The 22,282-nt window shown below is 40.9% G+C and overlaps 2 protein-coding genes across 2 annotated transcripts; one reads left to right on the top strand and one right to left on the bottom strand.

Annotated features, from left to right (window-relative positions):
- Positions 1 to 457: 457 nt before the first annotated feature.
- Positions 458 to 2,807, bottom strand: LOC125721582 (GTPase IMAP family member 7-like). Its single transcript, XM_048997539.1, has 3 exons — positions 2,735 to 2,807; positions 1,751 to 2,535; positions 458 to 469 (listed from the first exon to the last, which is right to left on the bottom strand). The coding sequence occupies exons 1-3, from the start codon at positions 2,739 to 2,741 to the stop codon at positions 458 to 460; spliced, it is 804 nt and encodes a 267-aa protein (XP_048853496.1). The 5' UTR covers positions 2,742 to 2,807.
- Positions 2,808 to 18,426: 15,619 nt separating this feature from the next.
- LOC125721583 (GTPase IMAP family member 7-like) lies at positions 18,427 to 20,707 on the top strand. The gene is made up of 3 exons (XM_048997541.1): positions 18,427 to 18,433; positions 18,633 to 19,420; positions 20,696 to 20,707. Exons 1-3 carry the CDS (start codon positions 18,427 to 18,429, stop codon positions 20,705 to 20,707), a joined length of 807 nt encoding a protein of 268 aa, XP_048853498.1.
- Positions 20,708 to 22,282: the final 1,575 nt, after the last annotated feature.

Raw genomic sequence — 22,282 nt, forward strand, 5'->3', positions numbered from 1 at the left:
AATAAAATGCTATGTGTGTAATTTGGAGTCGGCTCACATCGATTCCTCTGACCACACGACCGGGATGTTATGCCCCTCATACATATCACTGCTGACACTTAAAAAACCAGCCAGGAAAACTATCTGGCCAAGTGGAGCTCGACAAGCACCCTTTCTGTTTATTAATATAAAGCTGTTTTGCACTCATTTTGAAGGCTAATTTACTAGCATAAAAAATAATCGAAAAATGAACCATTTAGTATTTTATATTTTTTTAAGCACTATTAAGGTATAATACCCAGGTACTTATCATTGAGTGACTAAAATCCTTAAAAAAATTTTGACATTTTAATATTAAGAAGATTGGAGAGAAACAAATTTGCTTTTTAAAGAGAGGATCTGCTGGATACTCCTGTTCATTCCGTGAGATGATACTGAATCAGGTGTGACAGCTGTCAGTCCTCAAATGCATCAGGATTTAGTCTTTGATCTGAGGAGCATCAAGCAGATCATCACAGAGCATCACAGAAAGTAAAAAAAACAACCAAGCAAGAGAAAACTATCAAAACAGTAACAAAGAATATCATTGTTATTTACCATCGTCATTCATTAATTTGACACACTTTCCTAAGGGGTTTGGGCAGACAACAGAGGACAGGAGTAATGATGTTAACCATGTCTTCTTCTTCTCAGGGGTTACAGTCCAGCAGAGCTCACTGATGGTTCATAATTACTCTTGAATCTTCATCATCAAAAACCCCATTTCACATGCAACACTTGATCATATTAGGTCATGTTTATGCTGTGAAGAGACACCAGACCGTTGTAGAGTCACTACTGAAGCTTTTGTAAGGTGATTCTCCAGGTCTGCCTGGTTTTTGTGTGGTATTCCACACTTCCATCACAGTGGATAGTCCTGCCTGTCCTACAGCTTTAGCAGATTCCTTTGCTGCAAAGTTGGTATTGATGCATGTTTCTCCAGCTTTGGCTCCTGCTATTCCGCCTCTTACTGTTGCTGCTATGGCATAAACTCATGCAGCTGCTCCCAGTCCAACTCCTGCTACTGTTCCTGCTCCTCTTGCAGCCCCAGCTATCCTAACCTCAGCTATGGATGTGCCCAGTACTGCCCCTACTGCCCTTTCAGCTACTCCTACTGCTGCTGTAGCTTGGCATTAATATTCACTGCTGTTTATCTACCACCCCCTGCTGTTGTCTGCACTCTAGAGTCCTTCAATACACTAATTATTAGCCTTTTTCCCACAGTGAAAAGCCCTATATGCCCCAGTTTCTGCCTCTGTTTCTTCAACTGCCCCTGTCCTTAATGATGCCCTAGCCACTAAATGTCCTACCGCAGCTTCGGCTAAAAATCAAAGACTATTGTCTTGTTGCTTCAGTGATTAAATACATCTTCTTTCCAAATAATCTATTGCTGTTTTTTGTTTCACCTGTAAGGGGCAGTGGTGTATTAATGGTTTGGGATGCGCACTTGTAATTGAAAGATTGCAGGTTCGAATCCCTGACCAGCAAGGCATCACTGAGGTACCCTGAGCAAGGTACCACCCCCAAGCACTGCTCCCTGGGTGCTGAATTAGCTGCCCCCTGACCACTGACTTCTAAGTACAGCTAAGAATCCAGCTATGATAGCTCCTATAACTCCTATGGGTCGTGTGGGTCCTGCCATCATCAGAAGTCCAACTGCAAACACTCCGGCTCCAGCGAGCAAATTCAGCCCGATATTACATGCCTGTAATTTAAGAGTTTTAGTCTTCACTCTCTTTCTTGCTTGTCTCCTGATCTCAGATTCCTCTGCTTTCTCTCTTCTCTCCTGCATCTCTTCTATTATCTTTTTCATCTCAATTTCTATATCTTCTGCTATTTTCATGAGTGATTCATTGGTGTAATAAGAGCCTCTACTGTCTTTCACCATGTTTTCTATAGTTGTCAGCAGCTCTTTAATCTGAAAACTGTTGCTCCTGTACTCTGATTCATATGTGTGTCTACCAGTGCTGATTGGTCTTCCTGACCCTTGGCCCAGTTCCTCTTCTGTTTTGTTCCAGTACTGAGAGTCAATGACATGGACTCGGCCTCCACACTTAACAACAAGTTCCTTCAGATCCTTGTTCTTCTCTACAAACTCTTCAATGGTCTGGTTTTTCTGAAGCTCATCACCATGTGTGAAGAGGACAACTGTGTGCTTCAGGGCTTCCTCCCCAAAGTACTGCAGCATCATCTCCACAGACTTTTTCTCTTCTCCAATGTATTTTCCCACTTTCAGCATTAAGATGAAGGCGTGTGGACCAGGAGCACAGTGAATGAGACAGGATATTATGGAATACTTCAGATCCTCAACAGACCTCCCAGTGTCAAAGATCCCTGGTGTGTCAGTCACTGTAATGTTCCAGCCATATGCGGTTCCCTCTTCTGTTTGACAATCTTTTGTTACACTGTTAGGATCAGAGGAAACTGCAAACTTCTCTTCCCCCAGGATAACATTTCCTGCTCTGCTCTTCCCAGATCCTGTTATTCCCAACAGCACAATTCTTCTTGAAATAAATGCTATGAGAGAGAAACACAATATCAGTTACCATGAATGTTATAGATGTGTCTCTTTCATTGAAGGCTCATAACAATGTGCTAAGATCAAGCCTGTCAGCAGGATGTGGTCATAATGAGTGGGAGCATCTGATATTGTGGAATGGACCACACAGCTGGACCAGGCAGAACAGCAGGAAGACCAGAGTGATAACCGACTTACCATCCATTTCTTCCTATAGGTTGATGTCAAAAGCCTCTTGACGTCACATGCCTATAACTGTAAGTGAGAAAATATGAAGCTTTAGGGCTGCTTCAGACAAAAAAAAAAAAACACAACTGTGTTTTAGGAAATATGACTACTAATCTGAAATAACAAGATAGGAATTAGAAATTAATGTATAATGTATAAATTAATTTAATATAAGCAGATTATATATATTTCTACAAATTTTTTTAATATTTTTTCTTTTTAAACAAAACATGTACAATAAGTCAATACAGTATATTTTAACATGAATGCAGTGTCACTGCAAATTGCTACAGTGAAATAAGCTGCATAAATGAAAGTGAAAGTAATAAATAAGCAACTAAGCAAGTTAATGAATGTTCATTAGCTGATAATTTTGTTCCTTTGTGACCAAATTTACCACCAGATTTTGGAATTAAATTTTCTTTCCGAGTGAGACACTCACGAGCTTGGGCTCCCTGACACAACTGTAGTTGAAATGTTTACGGCTGATCTCCAGCCCGTAGATTAATTGAAACTTTATCACCTAGCACTTACTATATAGCTACTTCTGCCCCCTCCCTGAATGTCACTGTGATACAACTGCAAAGCAAATAAATCTTAGAAATAAATCTTAGGTTTGAAGAACTCATCCAGTAATGCGAGATTAGCTATGCCATAGATATGTCCCATTAAGTCTCTCGAAGTAGCCATCCATCCATTTTCCACACTGCTTATCCTACTGGGTCGTTGGGGGTCCAGAGCTTATCCCAGAAGCAATGGGCATGAGGCAGGGAACAACCCTGGATGGTGGGCCAGCCCATCGCAGGGCACACTCACACACCAGTCACTCACACATGCACACCTACAAGCAATTTAGCAACTCCAATTAGCTTCAGCATGTTTTTGACTGTGGGGGGGAAACCGGAGTACCCAGAGGAAACCCCACGACGACATGGGAAGAACATGCAAACTCCACACACATGTAACCCAGGCGGAGACTCGAACCCGGGTCCCAGAGGTGTGAGGTAACAGTGCTAACCACTGCACCACCATGCCACCCCTTGAAGTAGCCTAGCTAGTCTTTGTCATCACTTTGCTTTAATTTATGTTGCTTATTGTGATTCCTCTATGTGAAAATAATCGCTGCTAAAACGAAGGTTTCCCCGTCTTAATGAAGGTTACCCCATCTTAAGCACATCATTTAATTGACAAAGTACATAATAACCAATTAGCATGAATTATTTTTTGTTAAGGTACATGTATAACTAATTATCTACCAAAAGTTTGTCAAATAAGTCGGTGTTGCGAAGAGTTGTGCCAACAGACACAAAGCAGTGCAGACAAATCACTCGTTTTTTTCTCATTGTCGCTATAACATTTCCATATAATATTTACATAGTTATATTAGGTAAATTATAAATGCTACTCTATAAACTGTTGCATAAAAGCAACAATATAGTGCCCCCCCCCCCCCCACAATTATTGGCACCCTTTGTAAAGATTTGTAAAAAGGGTTAGAAAAATCCACCTTTTGTTTCATCTCACACAAAAAAAAATGAGAAAAATCCAACCTTTCATTGAAATAAATTTATTCAAAGAAAAACAAATCCTTCATCAAGAAATTATTATTTTCAACAAAAACACATGAGCCACGATTATTGGCAGCCCTGCTTTTAATACTCTGTACAGCCTCCCTTTGCCAGTATAACAGCACTGAGTCTCCTATGACATTTTATAAGGTTGGAGAATACAGAGCAGGGCATCTGAGACCATTCCTCTTTACAGAATCTCTCCAGATCACCCAGGGTCCTCAGCCCTCTCTTGTGCACTCTCCTCTTCAGCTCAGCCCACAGGTTTTCAGTGGGGTTCAGGTCAGGGGACTGAGATGGCCATGGCAGAAGCTTGATTCTGCGGTCAGCTGACCATTTTAATGTTTATTTGGACATGTGCTTAGGATCACCTTCCAGCTGGAAGATCCAGTGATGGAATCATTTTAAATTTTGATTTAAAATGTCCTGGTATTCTATGGAGTTCATAATGCTATGCACTAGTGCTGGGCGATAAAACGATCTTGATTATTTTTTTTTATCGCTAAAAAATGAGGACGATAACGATGATACATACAGACTATAAAACTCGATCAAACAAGTTTTCTCAGTTTTATAAAATGCACTGAGACAGACAACTCGATGGCCTATCGCCTATCGAGCAGCACGTTTCGTTTACTGAACGCCAGAACAACAGCCAATCACCAATGATGTTGTAATTTTGCCTGTCCTCCCTTAAAGAAGCAACGTTGTAAACATTAACAATGTGGGTGTGTTTTAGAAAAAAGATGTCGGGAGACACGGTTGCACCGGTGAGTGAAACGGAGGAGAATGTGTTAAATGCACAGGAGGAGTTAATACCGAAAAAAGGGCACAAGTCATACAAAGTATGGAATTGGTTCAGTTATCTTCGAATGGACAAAACAGATAAAGAATATGCCACCGAAAGGTCCCACCAAAATCTGGTAATACAACAAATCTGTTTCACCACCTTCAAAAATACCATCCAATCGAGCATACTGATTGCAAAAAAGAACCCTCAGGTGATGTGGCTTGCAAGTCCTCCAGTACTGAAGCTATTCCCAAACAACAGTCAATTGCTTCAGCATTTGCCAGTATACTCCATATAGTAAAAAAATCAAAAAGGCATCGGGACATTGCGAGTGCAGTTACTTATTTCTTGGCGAAAGATGATGCCAGTGAGTCTTGTAGAAAATGAAGGATTTAGGAAACTTTTTTAAGTAGTCGACCCGAGGTTTCAAATGTCTGGCCGTAAATATTTTTCTAAGACTGCGCTTCCAGAACTCTATGATGAATGTCGAGGGAAGTTAGAAGCCGTGCTAAAAGACATAAGACACTTCACTAGTACGGCGGACTTCAAGTTGGGTGTCAGAGCCATACATAAATCGTATTATTCATTTCAAAGACACAGAATGGAATTTATAGAGCAAATGTTTGCAAACTGCATATTTCCCGAAGGAACATACATCAGAAACTATCGCAATGGCACTCGAAAACGCTCTGTCATCCTGGAGACTTAGAGAGGACCGGCAGGTCTGTATTACTACAAACAATGGACATACGTTATCAAGGCAGTGTCGTTAAAAAACTGGACTTGACTTCAGTGTTTTGGGCATCAACTGCACTTAGCAATTGGTAAATGTCATGCCTGGCTCGTCCGATCCTCGTGTGTGCCACGCCCCCCTGATTATCCACGTGTGCTTCCCTGATCTTGCCCAGCTGTGTCCGATTATTTTCGGCCAGTCCTGTCTATTTCAGTCCATGTCTTGCCTTGGTTTTCGTCCGTCATTGATGTTGATGAGTCAGCAATCCATATATCCTTTCAGTTACAGTGCGTGCTTAATTCTAATAAAGAACTAAAAAAATTTTTTAATGATACTGTTTTTTCTTTACTCAATACATATTTTTTCCTTTAGGTGTTTCATTAAAAAATATCACTATGTGAAAGGGTCAGACGTATTTTATAATAATACGTATATAAATGAAACAAAATATAAAACCTTTAGTGTACCTCAAGTACATAACTGTGTCAATAACAAGCATTGTGCACCCACATATTTCTGAAACACGCCGCTTAAATACCATTTTATAATGTGCTACTAACTTTAGACGTGGTTTTTGTTGGACAAAAGCACAATGGCATTTTGCTGCCTTAGAATACCGACACGTCGACAATGTCACACCTCATTTAAAACACACCTCTCCTTTTTTTTCAAAAAAGTGGATAGAAGTAATTTGTCTAACTATAGGCCAATCAGTCTAACTTGTATAACTGGTAAAGTTATGGAGGCTATAATCAAAGAGAAAATGGTAGATTACCTGGACTCCAATAACATTTTGCGGGATAGCCAGCATGGATTTAGGAGAGGTAGATCCTGTTTAACAAATCTGTTGGAGTTTTTTGAGGAAGCTACTCAGGAAGTTGATGATAAGAAGGCCTATGATGTCATCTACTTAGATTTCCAAAAGGCTTTTGATGTTGTCCCCCACAAGAGGCTCCTACTTAAACTCAAAGCGACAGGTATTTTAGGTACCGTAGCGACCTGGATTGATAACTGGTTAACAGATAGGAAACAGCGAGTACTTATAAGAGGCACAATGTCATAGTGGGGTACCGCAGGGTTCGATTTTAGGACCACTATTGTTCCTCATTTACATAAATGATATGGATACCAATATATACAGTAAACTGGTGAAATTTGCAGATGACACCAAGGTGGGTGGTGTAGCAGATACTGAATTAGCAGCTCAGCAGCTACAGCGGGATCTTGATTTAATTAGTGACTGGGCCGATACCTGGCAGATGAAATTTAACGTCGATAAATGTAAGGTACTCCATCTAGGGAGCAGAAATATACAGTACAGGTATTTCATGGGTCTCACTGAAATAAAGGTAGCTGATCATGAGAAAGACCTTGGTGTGTATGTTGATGCTTCCATGTCCCATTCTCGCCAGTGTGGGGAAGCAATAAAAAAGGCCAATAGGATGTTGGGGTATATCTCCAGGTGTGTGGAATTTAAGTCAAGGGAGGTAATGCAAAGATTATACAATTCCTTGGTGAGACCTCACCTAGAATATTGTGTGCAGGTTTGGTCACCATATCTTAAAAAGGACATTGTGGTCTTAGAAAAGGTGCAGCGTAGGGCCACAAAAATGATTCCTGGTCTTAGAGGAATGTCATACGAGGAACGTTTACTTGAGCTAAAGCTGTTCATCCATCCATCCATTTTCCAAACCGCTTATCCTATTGGGTCGTGGGGGGTCCAGAGCCTATCCCGGAAGCAATGGGCACGAGGTTGGGAACAACCCATGATGGGGGGCCAGCCCATCACAGGGCACACTCACACACCATTCACTCTCACATGCATTCCTACGGGCAATTTAGCAAGTCCAATTAGCCTCAGCATGTTTTTGGACTGTGGGGGGAAACCGGAGTACCCGGAGGAAACCCCACAACGACATGGGGAGAACATGCAAACTCCACACACATGTGACCCAGGCGGAGATTCAAACCTGGGTCCCAGAGGTGTGAGGCAACAGTGCTAACCACTGCACCACCATGCATAGGTGGAAATTAGCGGGAGAATATTTCAAGCTGGATTTAAGGAAGCACTTCTTTACACAGCGCGTAGTCAGAGTATGGAATAGTCTTCCTGATAACGTAGTGCAAGCTGAATCCTTTGGTTCCTTTAAATCAGAGCTAGATAAGATTTTAACAACTCTGAGCTATTAGTTTAGTTCTCCCCAAGCGAGCTTGATGGGCCGAATGGCCTCCTCTCGTTTGTATAGTTCTTATGTTCTTATGTAAGTGCAAAGGGGGCGCAGAATCATTCGCTATTTTGACAACTTGCGCACATAATTTGAAAATGAGGAATGTACTGGTTTGAAACTAGCAAAACACTTTGCATCGATGTTTTCTGACACTGCAACATAGGGCCCTGAATCTGCTTAAATGTTTATAACGAAAGCAAAAATATTGTGATGGTTAAGGTCTAATAGGACAATTTGTTTGGGTTGATTCACACAGAGCCTCACATTGGCAAATATCTAGTAATGAATGTGGTGATTTTCATGTATGTCACAACTGTTTCAACATTGTGCAGCAGGTAATATGTTAAAAAAAAAAACAATTTACAATAAAACAATGTATTATTTACGGAGTAATGTGAGCAGGATATTTTTGCAGAAAAACAAAATAATTTTTATACCATTTTACAGATTACATAAAATTTCAGTATGAGTGTAGTTAAAATCCTTAGTGCTAATATCAAGTGATAAAAATGAAAGTGAAATAAGTCAAATAAGTAATTATGTCAAATAAGTAACTAAGCGGATTAAAAAGGGTAAATGTTCATTCCCTTCATTTCGTTACTTTCTGACTAAATGTACCATAAAATTTCTAAATCAGAAAAATTAAATCATACCCAATTTTATTTCCTAAATTCATAGGTATACATAATAGAATATGTAGTAAAATCCTTGGTTTCCTAACTCTTTTGCTTTCGTTAACAGGACACAGATATAAAGTATAAAATAGAGGGTGTTAACCATTAAACTTAGACAACAATCATCACTATCCATAAATATTGTGCAGTCACTCACCATCTTAGATCTCCTGATATGTCTGCAGCTGATCTCCAGCCCTCAGGTTATATCGTGGTGCCATAGCTGCTAACCTGTTCTTCCAGGATGAGTCACATTTCTCATTATGCAACGCAAAATGACCTTCTGTTTAATGTAAATGAGTTGAGTACATTTACATTAATGATTTCCTCTTGTTTATGAAAGCTGGCATAAATGTCAGTGACCAGCAGCTCCTTGCCAGGTCTGTATTCTGTCTATACAGTAAGTAATGTTTTTTGCATTTTCATGAACATTTCACCTTTGATCTCAGACTCCTTTTGGCGATGATTGTTCAAAGCTTTTGATGTCATGACTCAAAATTTTCATGCTCAGGTTTTGTTCCATTCGCACCACTTCACAGCAATGTTTTATCTTTACATGCAAAGAATTCAGAATAATGATTGTATCTCTAAAGAAACAGCCACTCTCCTCCTTATCTATATTCATCATTCAGGTCCACATATACTGAACTTCTGTCTCTCGCACTGTGAGGTTGAGCCCCGATCACCTAGAGCAACCACGCCCCCATAGTATGTCAGAGTATGTAGTATTATTGTACCCCATTCTTACTTGGTTGCATGAGTGTGCACTTATTTGCCTTTGTGTGCCTGTTCTCCCATACCTCGTTTCCACCAACATGGTGCTGGTGCAGGTACTGGGCGGGTTCTCGCTTGGTGCCTTTTGAGAACCAACCTGCATCTCCACTGGTTCCAGTAAATGTTACATAGGCGGTAGTGTAAGTAAAGTAAAGGTTAATCTGCATTTTGGTTTATGGATTTATTTTGCAGAACCGAAAAAAAATAAGTGTTTTAGAGTACTATTGCCTGTATTCAATGTTCTCACCTTAAAGGCTCCCCTTCTGGATGTAAGTCAGCTTATTCTTCATTCTCACTCCTTGTGTTACCAGTGTCCTTTTAAGGATTGCGCAGTAAAAGAGTCTACTACAAACTAAAGCCCTATCTTTCTCCGGAGTCCCTGTGCGAGCTCCGCCTATCTCGAGATGTGTCTGCCAAGCTCTGCCAGGACCCGCTGAGGCCACTCTGTTAGCGTCCAGCCCTGGTGAGGCCTATGCAGCCCCACAAACTCCTGACCCCAGTAATACCACTGCCTTCCTACACGTGCCCTGCTTTGCTGGATCCTGGAAGCCCTGGTTCTGCTCTGCTTGCTGCCGCATGCCTTGGCTGGGCTCTGTTCACAGGCGTTGGCAAAGAATTCAAAATAATGACTGTATCTACGTTTAAAGAAACAGACACTCCCCTCCTTAACAATGTTTGCCATTTACTTCCTCATACACTGCACACCTGTCTGTCACGCAGAGGCCTGGCACCTTTCAGCTGTTGCTGATTGTGACACAAATCACAATCTCAAAATACACAAATCACAAAATACATTCTGTGCAACGAAAAGAATTATTTAAGGATGAAATCAAATAATGCCTTGCTGCATTTTCTCCAAAGAAAGACATACTCCAGTTTTTCCATGAAAGCATGAAGATTCATTGATTTCTGTGCATGAAAATAACATTGAAAGTGAATCTTCATGCTTTCATGGAATGTATTTTGTGATTTGTGTATTTTGAGATTGTGATTTGTGTCACAATCAGCAACAGCTGAAAGGTGCCAGGCCTCTGCGTGACAGACAGGTGTGCAGTGTATGAGGAAGTAAATGGCAAACATTGTTAAGGAGGGGAGTGTCTGTTTCTTTAAACGTAGATACAGTCATTATTTTGAATTCTTTGCCAACGCCTGTGAACAGAGCCCAGCCAAGGCATGCGGCAGCAAGCAGAGCAGAACCAGGGCTTCCAGGATCCAGCAAAGCAGGGCACGTGTAGGAAGGCAGTGGTATTACTGGGGTCAGGAGTTTGTGGGGCTGCATAGGCCTCACCAGGGCTGGACGCTAACAGAGTGGCCTCAGCGGGTCCTGGCAGAGCTTGGCAGACACATCTCGAGATAGGCGGAGCTCGCACAGGGACTCCGGAGAAAGATAGGGCTTTAGTTTGTAGTAGACTCTTTTACTGCGCAATCCTTAAAAGGACACTGGTAACACAAGGAGTGAGAATGAAGAATAAGCTGACTTACATCCAGAAGGGGAGCCTTTAAGGTGAGAACATTGAATACAGGCAATAGTACTCTAAAACACTTATTTTTTTTCGGTTCTGCAAAATAAATCCATAAACCAAAATGCAGATTAACCTTTACTTTACTTACACTACCGCCTATGTAACATTTACTGGAACCAGTGGAGATGCAGGTTGGTTCTCAAAAGGCACCAAGCGAGAACCCGCCCAGTACCTGCACCAGCACCATGTTGGTGGAAACGAGGTATGGGAGAACAGGCACACAAAGGCAAATAAGTGCACACTCATGCAACCAAGTAAGAATGGGGTACAATAATACTACATACTCTGACATACTATGGGGGCGTGGTTGCTCTAGGTGATCGGGGCTCAACCTCACAGTGCGAGAGACAGAAGTTCAGTATATGTGGACCTGAATGATGAATATAGATAAGGAGGAGAGTGGCTGTTTCTTTAGAGATACAATCATTATTCTGAATTCTTTGCATGTAAAGATAAAACATTGCTGTGAAGTGGTGCGAATGGAACAAAACCTGAGCATGAAAATTTTGAGTCATGACATCAAAAGCTTTGAACAATCATCGCCAAAAGGAGTCTGAGATCAAAGGTGAAATGTTCATGAAAATGCAAAAAACATTACTTACTGTATAGACAGAATACAGACCTGGCAAGGAGCTGCTGGTCACTGACATTTATGCCAGCTTTCATAAACAAGAGGAAATCATTAATGTAAATGTACTCAACTCATTTACATTAAACAGAAGGTCATTTTGCGTTGCATAATGAGAAATGTGACTCATCCTGGAAGAACAGGTTAGCAGCTATGGCACCACGATATAACCTGAGGGCTGGAGATCAGCTGCAGACATATCAGGAGATCTAAGATGGTGAGTGACTGCACAATATTTATGGATAGTGATGATTGTTGTCTAAGTTTAATGGTTAACACCCTCTATTTTATACTTTATATCTGTGTCCTGTTAACGAAAGCAAAAGAGTTAGGAAACCAAGGATTTTACTACATATTCTATTATGTATACCTATGAATTTAGGAAATAAAATTGGGTATGATTTAATTTTTCTGATTTAGAAATTTTATGGTACATTTAGTCAGAAAGTAACGAAATGAAGGGAATGAACATTTACCCTTTTTAATCCGCTTAGTTACTTATTTGACATAATTACTTATTTGACTTATTTCACTTTCATTTTTATCACTTGATATTAGCACTAAGGATTTTAACTACACTCATACTGAAATTTTATGTAATCTGTAAAATGGTATAAAAATTATTTTGTTTTTCTGCAAAAATATCCTGCTCACATTACTCCGTAAATAATACATTGTTTTATTGTAAATTGTTTTTTTTTTTAACATATTACCTGCTGCACAATGTTGAAACAGTTGTGACATACATGAAAATCACCACATTCATTACTAGATATTTGCCAATGTGAGGCTCTGTGTGAATCAACCCAAACAAATTGTCCTATTAGACCTTAACCATCACAATATTTTTGCTTTCGTTATAAACATTTAAGCAGATTCAGGGCCCTATGTTGCAGTGTCAGAAAACATCGATGCAAAGTGTTTTGCTAGTTTCAAACCAGTACATTCCTCATTTTCAAATTATGTGCGCAAGTTGTCAAAATAGCGAATGATTCTGCGCCCCCTTTGCACTTACATAAGAACATAAGAACTATACAAACGAGAGGAGGCCATTCGGCCCATCAAGCTCGCTTGGGGAGAACTAAACTAATAGCTCAGAGTTGTTAAAATCTTATCTAGCTCTGATTTAAAGGAACCAAAGGATTCAGCTTGCACTACGTTATCAGGAAGACTATTCCATACTCTGACTACGCGCTGTGTAAAGAAGTGCTTCCTTAAATCCAGCTTGAAATATTCTCCCGCTAATTTCCACCTATGCATGGTGGTGCAGTGGTTAGCACTGTTGCCTCACACCTCTGGGACCCAGGTTTGAATCTCCGCCTGGGTCACATGTGTGTGGAGTTTGCATGTTCTCCCCATGTCGTTGTGGGGTTTCCTCCGGGTACTCCGGTTTCCCCCCACAGTCCAAAAACATGCTGAGGCTAATTGGACTTGCTAAATTGCCCGTAGGAATGCATGTGAGAGTGAATGGTGTGTGAGTGTGCCCTGTGATGGGCTGGCCCCCCATCATGGGTTGTTCCCAACCTCGTGCCCATTGCTTCCGGGATAGGCTCTGGACCCCCCACGACCCAATAGGATAAGCGGTTTGGAAAATGGATGGATGGATGAACAGCTTTAGCTCAAGTAAACGTTCCTCGTATGACATTCCTCTAAGACCAGGAATCATTTTTGTGGCCCTACGCTGCACCTTTTCTAAGACCACAATGTCCTTTTTAAGATATGGTGACCAAACCTGCACACAATATTCTAGGTGAGGTCTCACCAAGGAATTGTATAATCTTTGCATTACCTCCCTTGACTTAAATTCCACACACCTGGAGATATACCCCAACATCCTATTGGCCTTTTTTATTGCTTCCCCACACTGGCGAGAATGGGACATGGAAGCATCAACATACACACCAAGGTCTTTCTCATGATCAGCTACCTTTATTTCAGTGAGACCCATGAAATACCTGTACTGTATATTTCTGCTCCCTAGATGGAGTACCTTACATTTATCGACGTTAAATTTCATCTGCCAGGTATCGGCCCAGTCACTAATTAAATCAAGATCCCGCTGTAGCTGCTGAGCTGCTAATTCAGTATCTGCTACACCACCCACCTTGGTGTCATCTGCAAATTTCACCAGTTTACTGTATATATTGGTATCCATATCATTTATGTAAATGAGGAACAATAGTGGTCCTAAAATCGAACCCTGCGGTACCCCACTATGACATTGTGCCTCTTATAAGTACTCGCTGTTTCCTATCTGTTAACCAGTTATCAATCCAGGTCGCTACGGTACCTAAAATACCTGTCGCTTTGAGTTTAAGTAGGAGCCTCTTGTGGGGGACAACATCAAAAGCCTTTTGGAAATCTAAGTAGATGACATCATAGGCCTTCTTATCATCAACTTCCTGAGTAGCTTCCTCAAAAAACTCCAACAGATTTGTTAAACAGGATCTACCTCTCCTAAATCCATGCTGGCTATCCCGCAAAATGTTATTGGAGTCCAGGTAATCTACCATTTTCTCTTTGATTATAGCCTCCATAACTTTACCAGTTATACAAGTTAGACTGATTGGCCTATAGTTAGACAAATTACTTCTATCCACTTTTTTGAAAAAAAAGGAGAGGTGTGTTTTAAATGAGGTGTGACATTGTCGACGTGTCGGTATTCTAAGGCAGCAAAATGCCATTGTGCTTTTGTCCAACAAAAACCACGTCTAAAGTTAGTAGCACATTATAAAATGGTATTTAAGCGGCGTGTTTCAGAAATATGTGGGTGCACAATGCTTGTTATTGACACAGTTATGTACTTGAGGTACACTAAAGGTTTTATATTTTGTTTCATTTATATACGTATTATTATAAAATACGTCTGACCCTTTCACATAGTGATATTTTTTAATGAAACACCTAAAGGAAAAAATATGTATTGAGTAAAGAAAAAACAGTATCATTAAAAAATTTTTTTAGTTCTTTATTAGAATTAAGCACGCACTGTAACTGAAAGGATATATGGATTGCTGACTCATCAACATCAATGACGGACGAAAACCAAGGCAAGACATGGACTGAAATAGACAGGACTGGCCGAAAATAATCGGACACAGCTGGGCAAGATCAGGGAAGCACACGTGGATAATCAGGGGGGCGTGGCACACACGAGGATCGGACGAGCCAGGCATGACATTTACCAATTGCTAAGTGCAGTTGATGCCCAAAACACTGAAGTCAAGTCCAGTTTTTTAACGACACTGCCTTGATAACGTATGTCCATTGTTTGTAGTAATACAGACCTGCCGGTCCTCTCTAAGTCTCCAGGATGACAGAGCGTTTTCGAGTGCCATTGCGATAGTTTCTGATGTATGTTCCTTCGGGAAATATGCAGTTTGCAAACATTTGCTCTATAAATTCCATTCTGTGTCTTTGAAATGAATAATACGATTTATGTATGGCTCTGACACCCAACTTGAAGTCCGCCGTACTAGTGAAGTGTCTTATGTCTTTTAGCACGGCTTCTAACTTCCCTCGACATTCATCATAGAGTTCTGGAAGCGCAGTCTTAGAAAAATATTTACGGCCAGACATTTGAAACCTCGGGTCGACTACTTAAAAAAGTTTCCTAAATCCTTCATTTTCTACAAGACTCACTGGCATCATCTTTCGCCAAGAAATAAGTAACTGCACTCGCAATGTCCCGATGCCTTTTTGATTTTTTTACTATATGGAGTATACTGGCAAATGCTGAAGCAATTGACTGTTGTTTGGGAATAGCTTCAGTACTGGAGGACTTGCAAGCCACATCACCTGAGGGTTCTTTTTTGCAATCAGTATGCTCGATTGGATGGTATTTTTGAAGGTGGTGAAACAGATTTGTTGTATTACCAGATTTTGGTGGGACCTTTCGGTGGCATATTCTTTATCTGTTTTGTCCATTCGAAGATAACTGAACCAATTCCATACTTTGTATGACTTGTGCCCTTTTTTCGGTATTAACTCCTCCTGTGCATTTAACACATTCTCCTCCGTTTCACTCACCGGTGCAACCGTGTCTCCCGACATCTTTTTTCTAAAACACACCCACATTGTTAATGTTTACAGCGTTGCTTCTTTAAGGGAGGGCAGGCAAAATTACAACATCATTGGTGATTGGCTGTTGTTCTGGCGTTCAGTAAACGAAACGTGCAGCTCGATAGGCGATAGGCCATCGAGTTGTCTGTCTCAGTGCATTTTATAAAACTGAGAAAACTTGTTTGATCGAGTTTTATAGTCTGTATGTATCATCGTTATCGTCCTCATTTTTTAGCGATAAAAAAAAATAATCAAGATCGTTTTATCGCCCAGCACTAGTGCATAGCATTATGAACTCCATAGAATACCAGGACATTTTAAATCAAAATTTAAAATGATTCCATCACTGGATCTTCCAGCTGGAAGGTGATCCTAAGCACATGTCCAAATAAACATTAAAATGGTCAGCTAACCGCAGAATCAAGCTTCTGCCATGGCCATCTCAGTCCCCTGACCTGAACACCACTGAAAACCTGTGGGCTGAGCTGAAGAGGAGAGTGCACAAGAGAGGGCTGAGGACCCTGGGTGATCTGGAGAGATTCTGTAAAGAGGAATGGTCTCAGATGTCCTGGTCTGTATTCTACAACCTTATAAAATGTCATAGGAGACTCAGTGCTGTTAAACTGGCAAAGGGAGGTTGTACAGAGTATTAAAAGCAGGGCTGCCAATAATCATGGCACATGTGTTTTTGTTGAAAATACTTATTTCTTGAAGGATTTGTTTTTATTTGAATAAATTTATTTCAATGAAATGTTGAATTTTTCTCATTTTTTTTAGTGTGAGATGAAACAAAACGTGGATTTTTCTAACCCTTTTTACAAATCTTTACAAAGGGTGCCAATAATTGTGGGGGGGGCACTATATTGTTGCTTTTATGCAACAGTTTATAGAGTAGCATTTATAATTTACCTAATATAACTATGTAAATATTATATGGAAATGTTATAGCGACAATGAGAAAAAACGAGTGATTTGTCTGCACTGCTTTGTGTCTGTTGGCACAACTCTTAGCAACACCGACTTATTTGACAAACTTTTGGTAGATAATTAGTTATACATGTACCTTAACAAAAAATAATTCATGCTAATTGGTTATTATGTACTTTGTCAATTAAATGATGTGCTTAAGATGGAGTAACCTTCATTAAGACGGGGAAACCTTCGTTTTAGCAGCGATTATTTTCACATAGAGGAATCACAATAAGGGGCGGCATGGTGGTGCAGTGGTTAGCACTGCTGCCTCACACCTCTGGGACCCGGGTTCGAGTCTCTGCCGGGGTCACATGTGTGCGGAGTTTGCATGTTCTCCCCATGTCGTCGTGGGGTTTCCTCCGGGTACTCCGGTTTCCCCCCACAGTCCAAAAAAAAAACATGCTGAGGCTAATTGGAGTCGCTAAATTGCCCATATGTGTGAGTGAATGGTGTGTGAGTGTGCCCTGCGATGGGCTGGCCCCCCATCCTGGGTTGTTCCCTGCCTCGTGCCCATTGCTTCCGGGATAGGCTCCGGACCCCCCGCGACCCAATAGGATAAGCGGTTTGGAAAATGGATGGATGGATGGATGGAATCACAATAAGCAACATAAATTAAAGCAAAGTGATGACAACGACAGGCTAGGCTACTTCGAGGGGCAGCATGGTGGTGCAGTGGTTAGCACTGTTACCTCACACCTCTGGGACCCGGGTTCAAGTCTCCGCCTGGGTCACATGTGTGTGGAGTTTGCATGTTCTCCCCATGTCGTCGTGGGGTTTCCTCCGGGTACTCCGGTTTCCCCCCACAGTCAAAAACATGCTGAGGCTAATTGGAGTTGCTAAATTGCTTGTAGGTGTGCATGTGTGAGTGACTGGTATGTGAGTGTGCCCTGCGATGGGCTGGCCCCCCATCCAGGGTTGTTCCCTGCCTCATGCCCATTGCTTCTGGGATAAGCTCTGGACCCCCAACGACCCAGTAGGATAAGCAGTGTGGAAAATGGATGGATGGCTACTTCGAGAGACTTAATGGGACATATCTATGGCATAGCTAATCTCGCATTACTGGATGAGTCCTTCAAACCTAAGATTTATTTCTAAGATTTATTTGCTTTGCAGTTGTATCACAGTGACATTCAGGGAGGGGGCAGAAGTAGCTATATAGTAAGTGCTGGGTGATAAAGTTTCAATTAATCTACGGGCTGGAGATCAGCCATAAATATTTCAACTACAGTTGTCTCGGGGAGCCCAAGCTCGTGAGTGACTCACTCGGAAAGAAAATTTAATTCCAAAATCTGGTGATAAATTTGGTCACAAAGGAATGAAAATATTAGCTAATGAACATTCATTTAGTTGCTTATTCATTGCTTTCACTTTCATTTATGCAGCTTATTTCACTGTAGCAATTTGCAGTGACACTGCATTCATGTTAAAATATACTGTATTGACTTATTGTACATGTTTTGTTTGAAAAGAAAAAATATATAATTTTTTTGTAGAAATATATATATAATCTGCTTATATTAAATTAATTTATACATTATACATTACTTTCTAATTCCTACCTTGTTATTTCAGATTAGTAGTCATATTTCCTAAAACACAATTGTGTTTTTTTTTTTTTTGTCTGAATCAGCCCTAAAGCTTCATATTTTCTCACTTACAGTTATAGGCATGTGAGATCAAGAGGCTTTTGACATCAACTTATAGGAAGAAATGGATGGTAAGTTAGTTATCACTCTGGTCTTCCTGCTGTTCTGCCTGGTCCAGCTGTGTGGTCCATTCCACAATATCAGATGCTCCCACTCATTATGACCACATCCTGATGACAGGCTTGATCTTAGCACATTGTTATGAGTCTTCAATGAAAGAGACACATCTATTACATTCATGGTAACTGATATTGTGTTTCTCTCCCATAGCAATTATTTCAAGAAGAATTGTGCTTTTGGGAAAAACAGGATCTGGGAAGAGCAGCGCAGGAAATGTTATCCTGAGGGAAGAGAAGTTTGCAGTTTCCACTGATCCTAACAGTGTAACAATAGATTGTCAAACAGAAGAGGGAACCGCATATGGCTGGAACATTACAGTGACTGACACACCAGGGATCTTTGACACTGGGAGGTCTGTTGAGGATCTGAAGTATTCCATAATATCCTGTCTCATTCACTGTGCTCCTGGTCCACACACCTTCATCTTAGTGTTGAGAGTGGGAAGATACACCAAAGAGGAGAAAGAGTCTGTGAAGATGATACTGGAGTACTTTGGGAAGGAAGCCCTGAAACACACAGTTGTCCTCTTCACACATGGTGATGAGCTTCAGAAAAACCAGACCATTAAAGAGTTTGTAGAGAAGAACAAGGATCTGAAGGAACTTGTTGTTAAGTGTGGAGGCCGAGTCCATGTCATTGACTCTATGTACTGGAACAAAACAGAAGAGGAACCGGGCCAAGGGTCACGAAGACCTATCAGCACTGGTAGACACGCATATGAATCAGAGTACAGGAGCAACAGTTTTCAGATTAAAGAGCTGCTGACAACTATAGAAAACATGGTGAAAGACAGTGGAGGCTGTTATTACACCAATGAATCACTCAGGAAAAAAGCAGAAGATATAGAAACTGAGATGAAAAAGATAAGAGAAGAACAGATGGAGGAGAGAAGAGAGAAAGCAGAGGAATCTGAGATCAGGAGACAAGCAAGAGAGAGAGTGAAGAGAAAAACTCTTAAATTATGGATACGTAAAATTGGGCCGTGTTTGCTCGCTGGAGTGTTTGCAATTGGACTTCTGATGAGGGCAAGACTCACAGGATCCATAGGAATTAAAGGAACTATCATCACTCGATTCTTAGCTGCATTTAGAATTCAGTGGTTAAGGGGCAGCTAATTCAGCACCCAGGGAGCAGTGCTTGGGGGTGGTACCTTGCTCAGGGTACCTCAGTGATGCCTTGCTGGTCAGGGATTCGAACCTGCAATCTTTCAATTACAAGTGCGCATCCCAAACCATTAATACACCACTGCCCCTTACAGGTGAAACAAAAAACAGCAATAGATTATTTGGAAAGAAGATGTATTTAATCACTGAAGCAACAAGACAATAGTCTTTGATTTTTAGCCGAAGCTGTGGAAGGACATTTAGCGGCTAGGGCATCATTAAGGACAGGGGCAGCTGAAGAAACAGAGGCAGAAACTGGGGCATATAGGGCTTTTCACTGCGGGAACAAGGCTAATAATTAGTGTATTGAAGGACTCTAGAGTGCAGACAACAGCAGGGGGTGGTAGATAAACAGCAGTGAATATTAATGCCAAGCTACAGCAGCAGTAGGAGTAGCTGAAAGGGCAGTAGGGGCAGTATTGGGCACATCCATAGCTGAGGTTAGGATAGCTGGGGCTGCAAGAGGAGCAGGAACAGTAGCAGGAGTTGGACTGGGAGCAGCTGCATGAGTTTATGCCATAGCAGCAACAGTAAGAGGCGGAATAGCAGGAGCCAAAGCTGGAGAAACATGCATCAATACCAACTTTGCAGCAAAGGAATCTGCTAAAGCTGTAGGACAGGCAGGACTATCCACAGTGATGGAAGTGTGGAATACCACACAAAAACCAGGCAGACCTGGAGAATCACCTTACAAAAGCTTCAGTAGTGACTCTACAACGGTCTGGTGTCTCTTCACAGCATAAAAATGACCTAATATGATCAAGTGTTGCATGTGAAATGGGGTTTTTGATGATGAAGATTCAAGAGTAATTATGAACCATCAGTGAGCTCTGCTGGACTGTAACCCCTGAGAAGAAGAAGACATGGTTAACATCATTACTCCTGTCCTCTGTTGTCTGCCCAAACCCCTTAGGAAAGTGTGTCAAATTAATGAATGACGATGGTAAATAACAATGATATTCTTTGTTACTGTTTTGATAGTTTTCTCTTGCTTGGTTGTTTTTTTTACTTTCTGTGATGCTCTGTGATGATCTGCTTGATGCTCCTCAGATCAAAGACTAAATCCTGATGCATTTGAGGACTGACAGCTGTCACACCTGATTCAGTATCATCTCACGGAATGAACAGGAGTATCCAGCAGATCCTCTCTTTAAAAAGCAAATTTGTTTCTCTCCAATCTTCTTAATATTAAAATGTCAAAATTTTTTTAAGGATTTTAGTCACTCAATGATAAGTACCTGGGTATTATACCTTAATAGTGCTTAAAAAAATATAAAATACTAAATGGTTCATTTTTCGATTATTTTTTATGCTAGTAAATTAGCCTTCAAAATGAGTGCAAAACAGCTTTATATTAATAAACAGAAAGGGTGCTTGTCGAGCTCCACTTGGCCAGATAGTTTTCCTGGCTGGTTTTTTAAGTGTCAGCAGTGATATGTATGAGGGGCATAACATCCCCGTCGTGTGGTCAGAGAAATCGATGTGGGCCGACTCCAAATTACACACATAGCATTTTATTTTTCACTACAGAGCATTCTTGTAACATTTGGGACAGGTGCAAACTCTAATCCTCACATTTCCCAAAAGAAATGTTTTTTGAGTGAATCCCACAACTGAACTCCCATCTTCCTTTTAAAGTGAATGTTCTTATTTACACTGTATACATGGGATTAGCTACAATAAACAAAAAAGTAAGGAAGTAAGTAAAATGTATCTATATGACACCTTTCACAGACTAGTGTCGCAAAGTGCTGTACAGGGAGGAAAAACTATATGATAAAATGCAAAAATCATATTTCAGTGCCTGGCCGGTGGTGTAATACTAGCGGTTTCAGATGTACTGAGGAGCCTGACCTTGCTGGGCTCTGAGTACCAGGATTCTAAATTGGATTCTAAATTCAATCAGCATGTTATCAGTACTCAGTTCAAAAGCCAGCATCTCTGATGGTGTGGGGGTGCATTAGTACATATGGCAGGGGCAGCCTGCATATCTGGAAAGGCACCATCAATGCTGAAAGGTATATCCAGGTTCTAGAGCAACAGATGCTCCCATCCAGATGACGTCTCTTTCAGTGAAGACCTTGCATTTTCCCACATGACAATGAAAACCACACACTGCATCAATTACAACATGATGGATTCGTAGAAGAAGGGTCCGGATACTGAACTGGCCTGCCAGCGGTCCAGATCTTTCAGGCATTGAGAACATTTGATGAATCATAAAACGAAAAATATGACACAGAATATCTAGGACAGTTGAACCACTAGAATCCTGTATCAGACAAGAATGGGACAACATTCCTCTTCCAAAACTCAAACAACTGATCTCCTCAGTCCCCAGACATTTACAGACTGTTGTTAAAAGAAGAGGAGATGCCACACAGTGGTAAACATGGCCTTGTCCCAACTTTTTTGAGATGTATTGTTGCTGTGACATTTAAAATTTTTCCTTACAATGATGCATTTTCTTAGTTTAAACACTTGATATGTTTTCTGTGTTCTGTTATGAATAAAATATAAGTTTATCAGATTTCCAATCCGCCAATCAGCTTATTGCCCAAATCCCTGCCCCCCCACTTCAGTACCAGCTGGTCCCCGGGCCCCCACTAGCTGTGGCGATGTTGCTGCCTAAATATG

Source organism: Brienomyrus brachyistius, unplaced genomic scaffold, assembly GCF_023856365.1.
Source record: "Brienomyrus brachyistius isolate T26 unplaced genomic scaffold, BBRACH_0.4 scaffold34, whole genome shotgun sequence".
Classification (NCBI taxonomy): Eukaryota; Metazoa; Chordata; class Actinopteri; order Osteoglossiformes; family Mormyridae; genus Brienomyrus; species Brienomyrus brachyistius.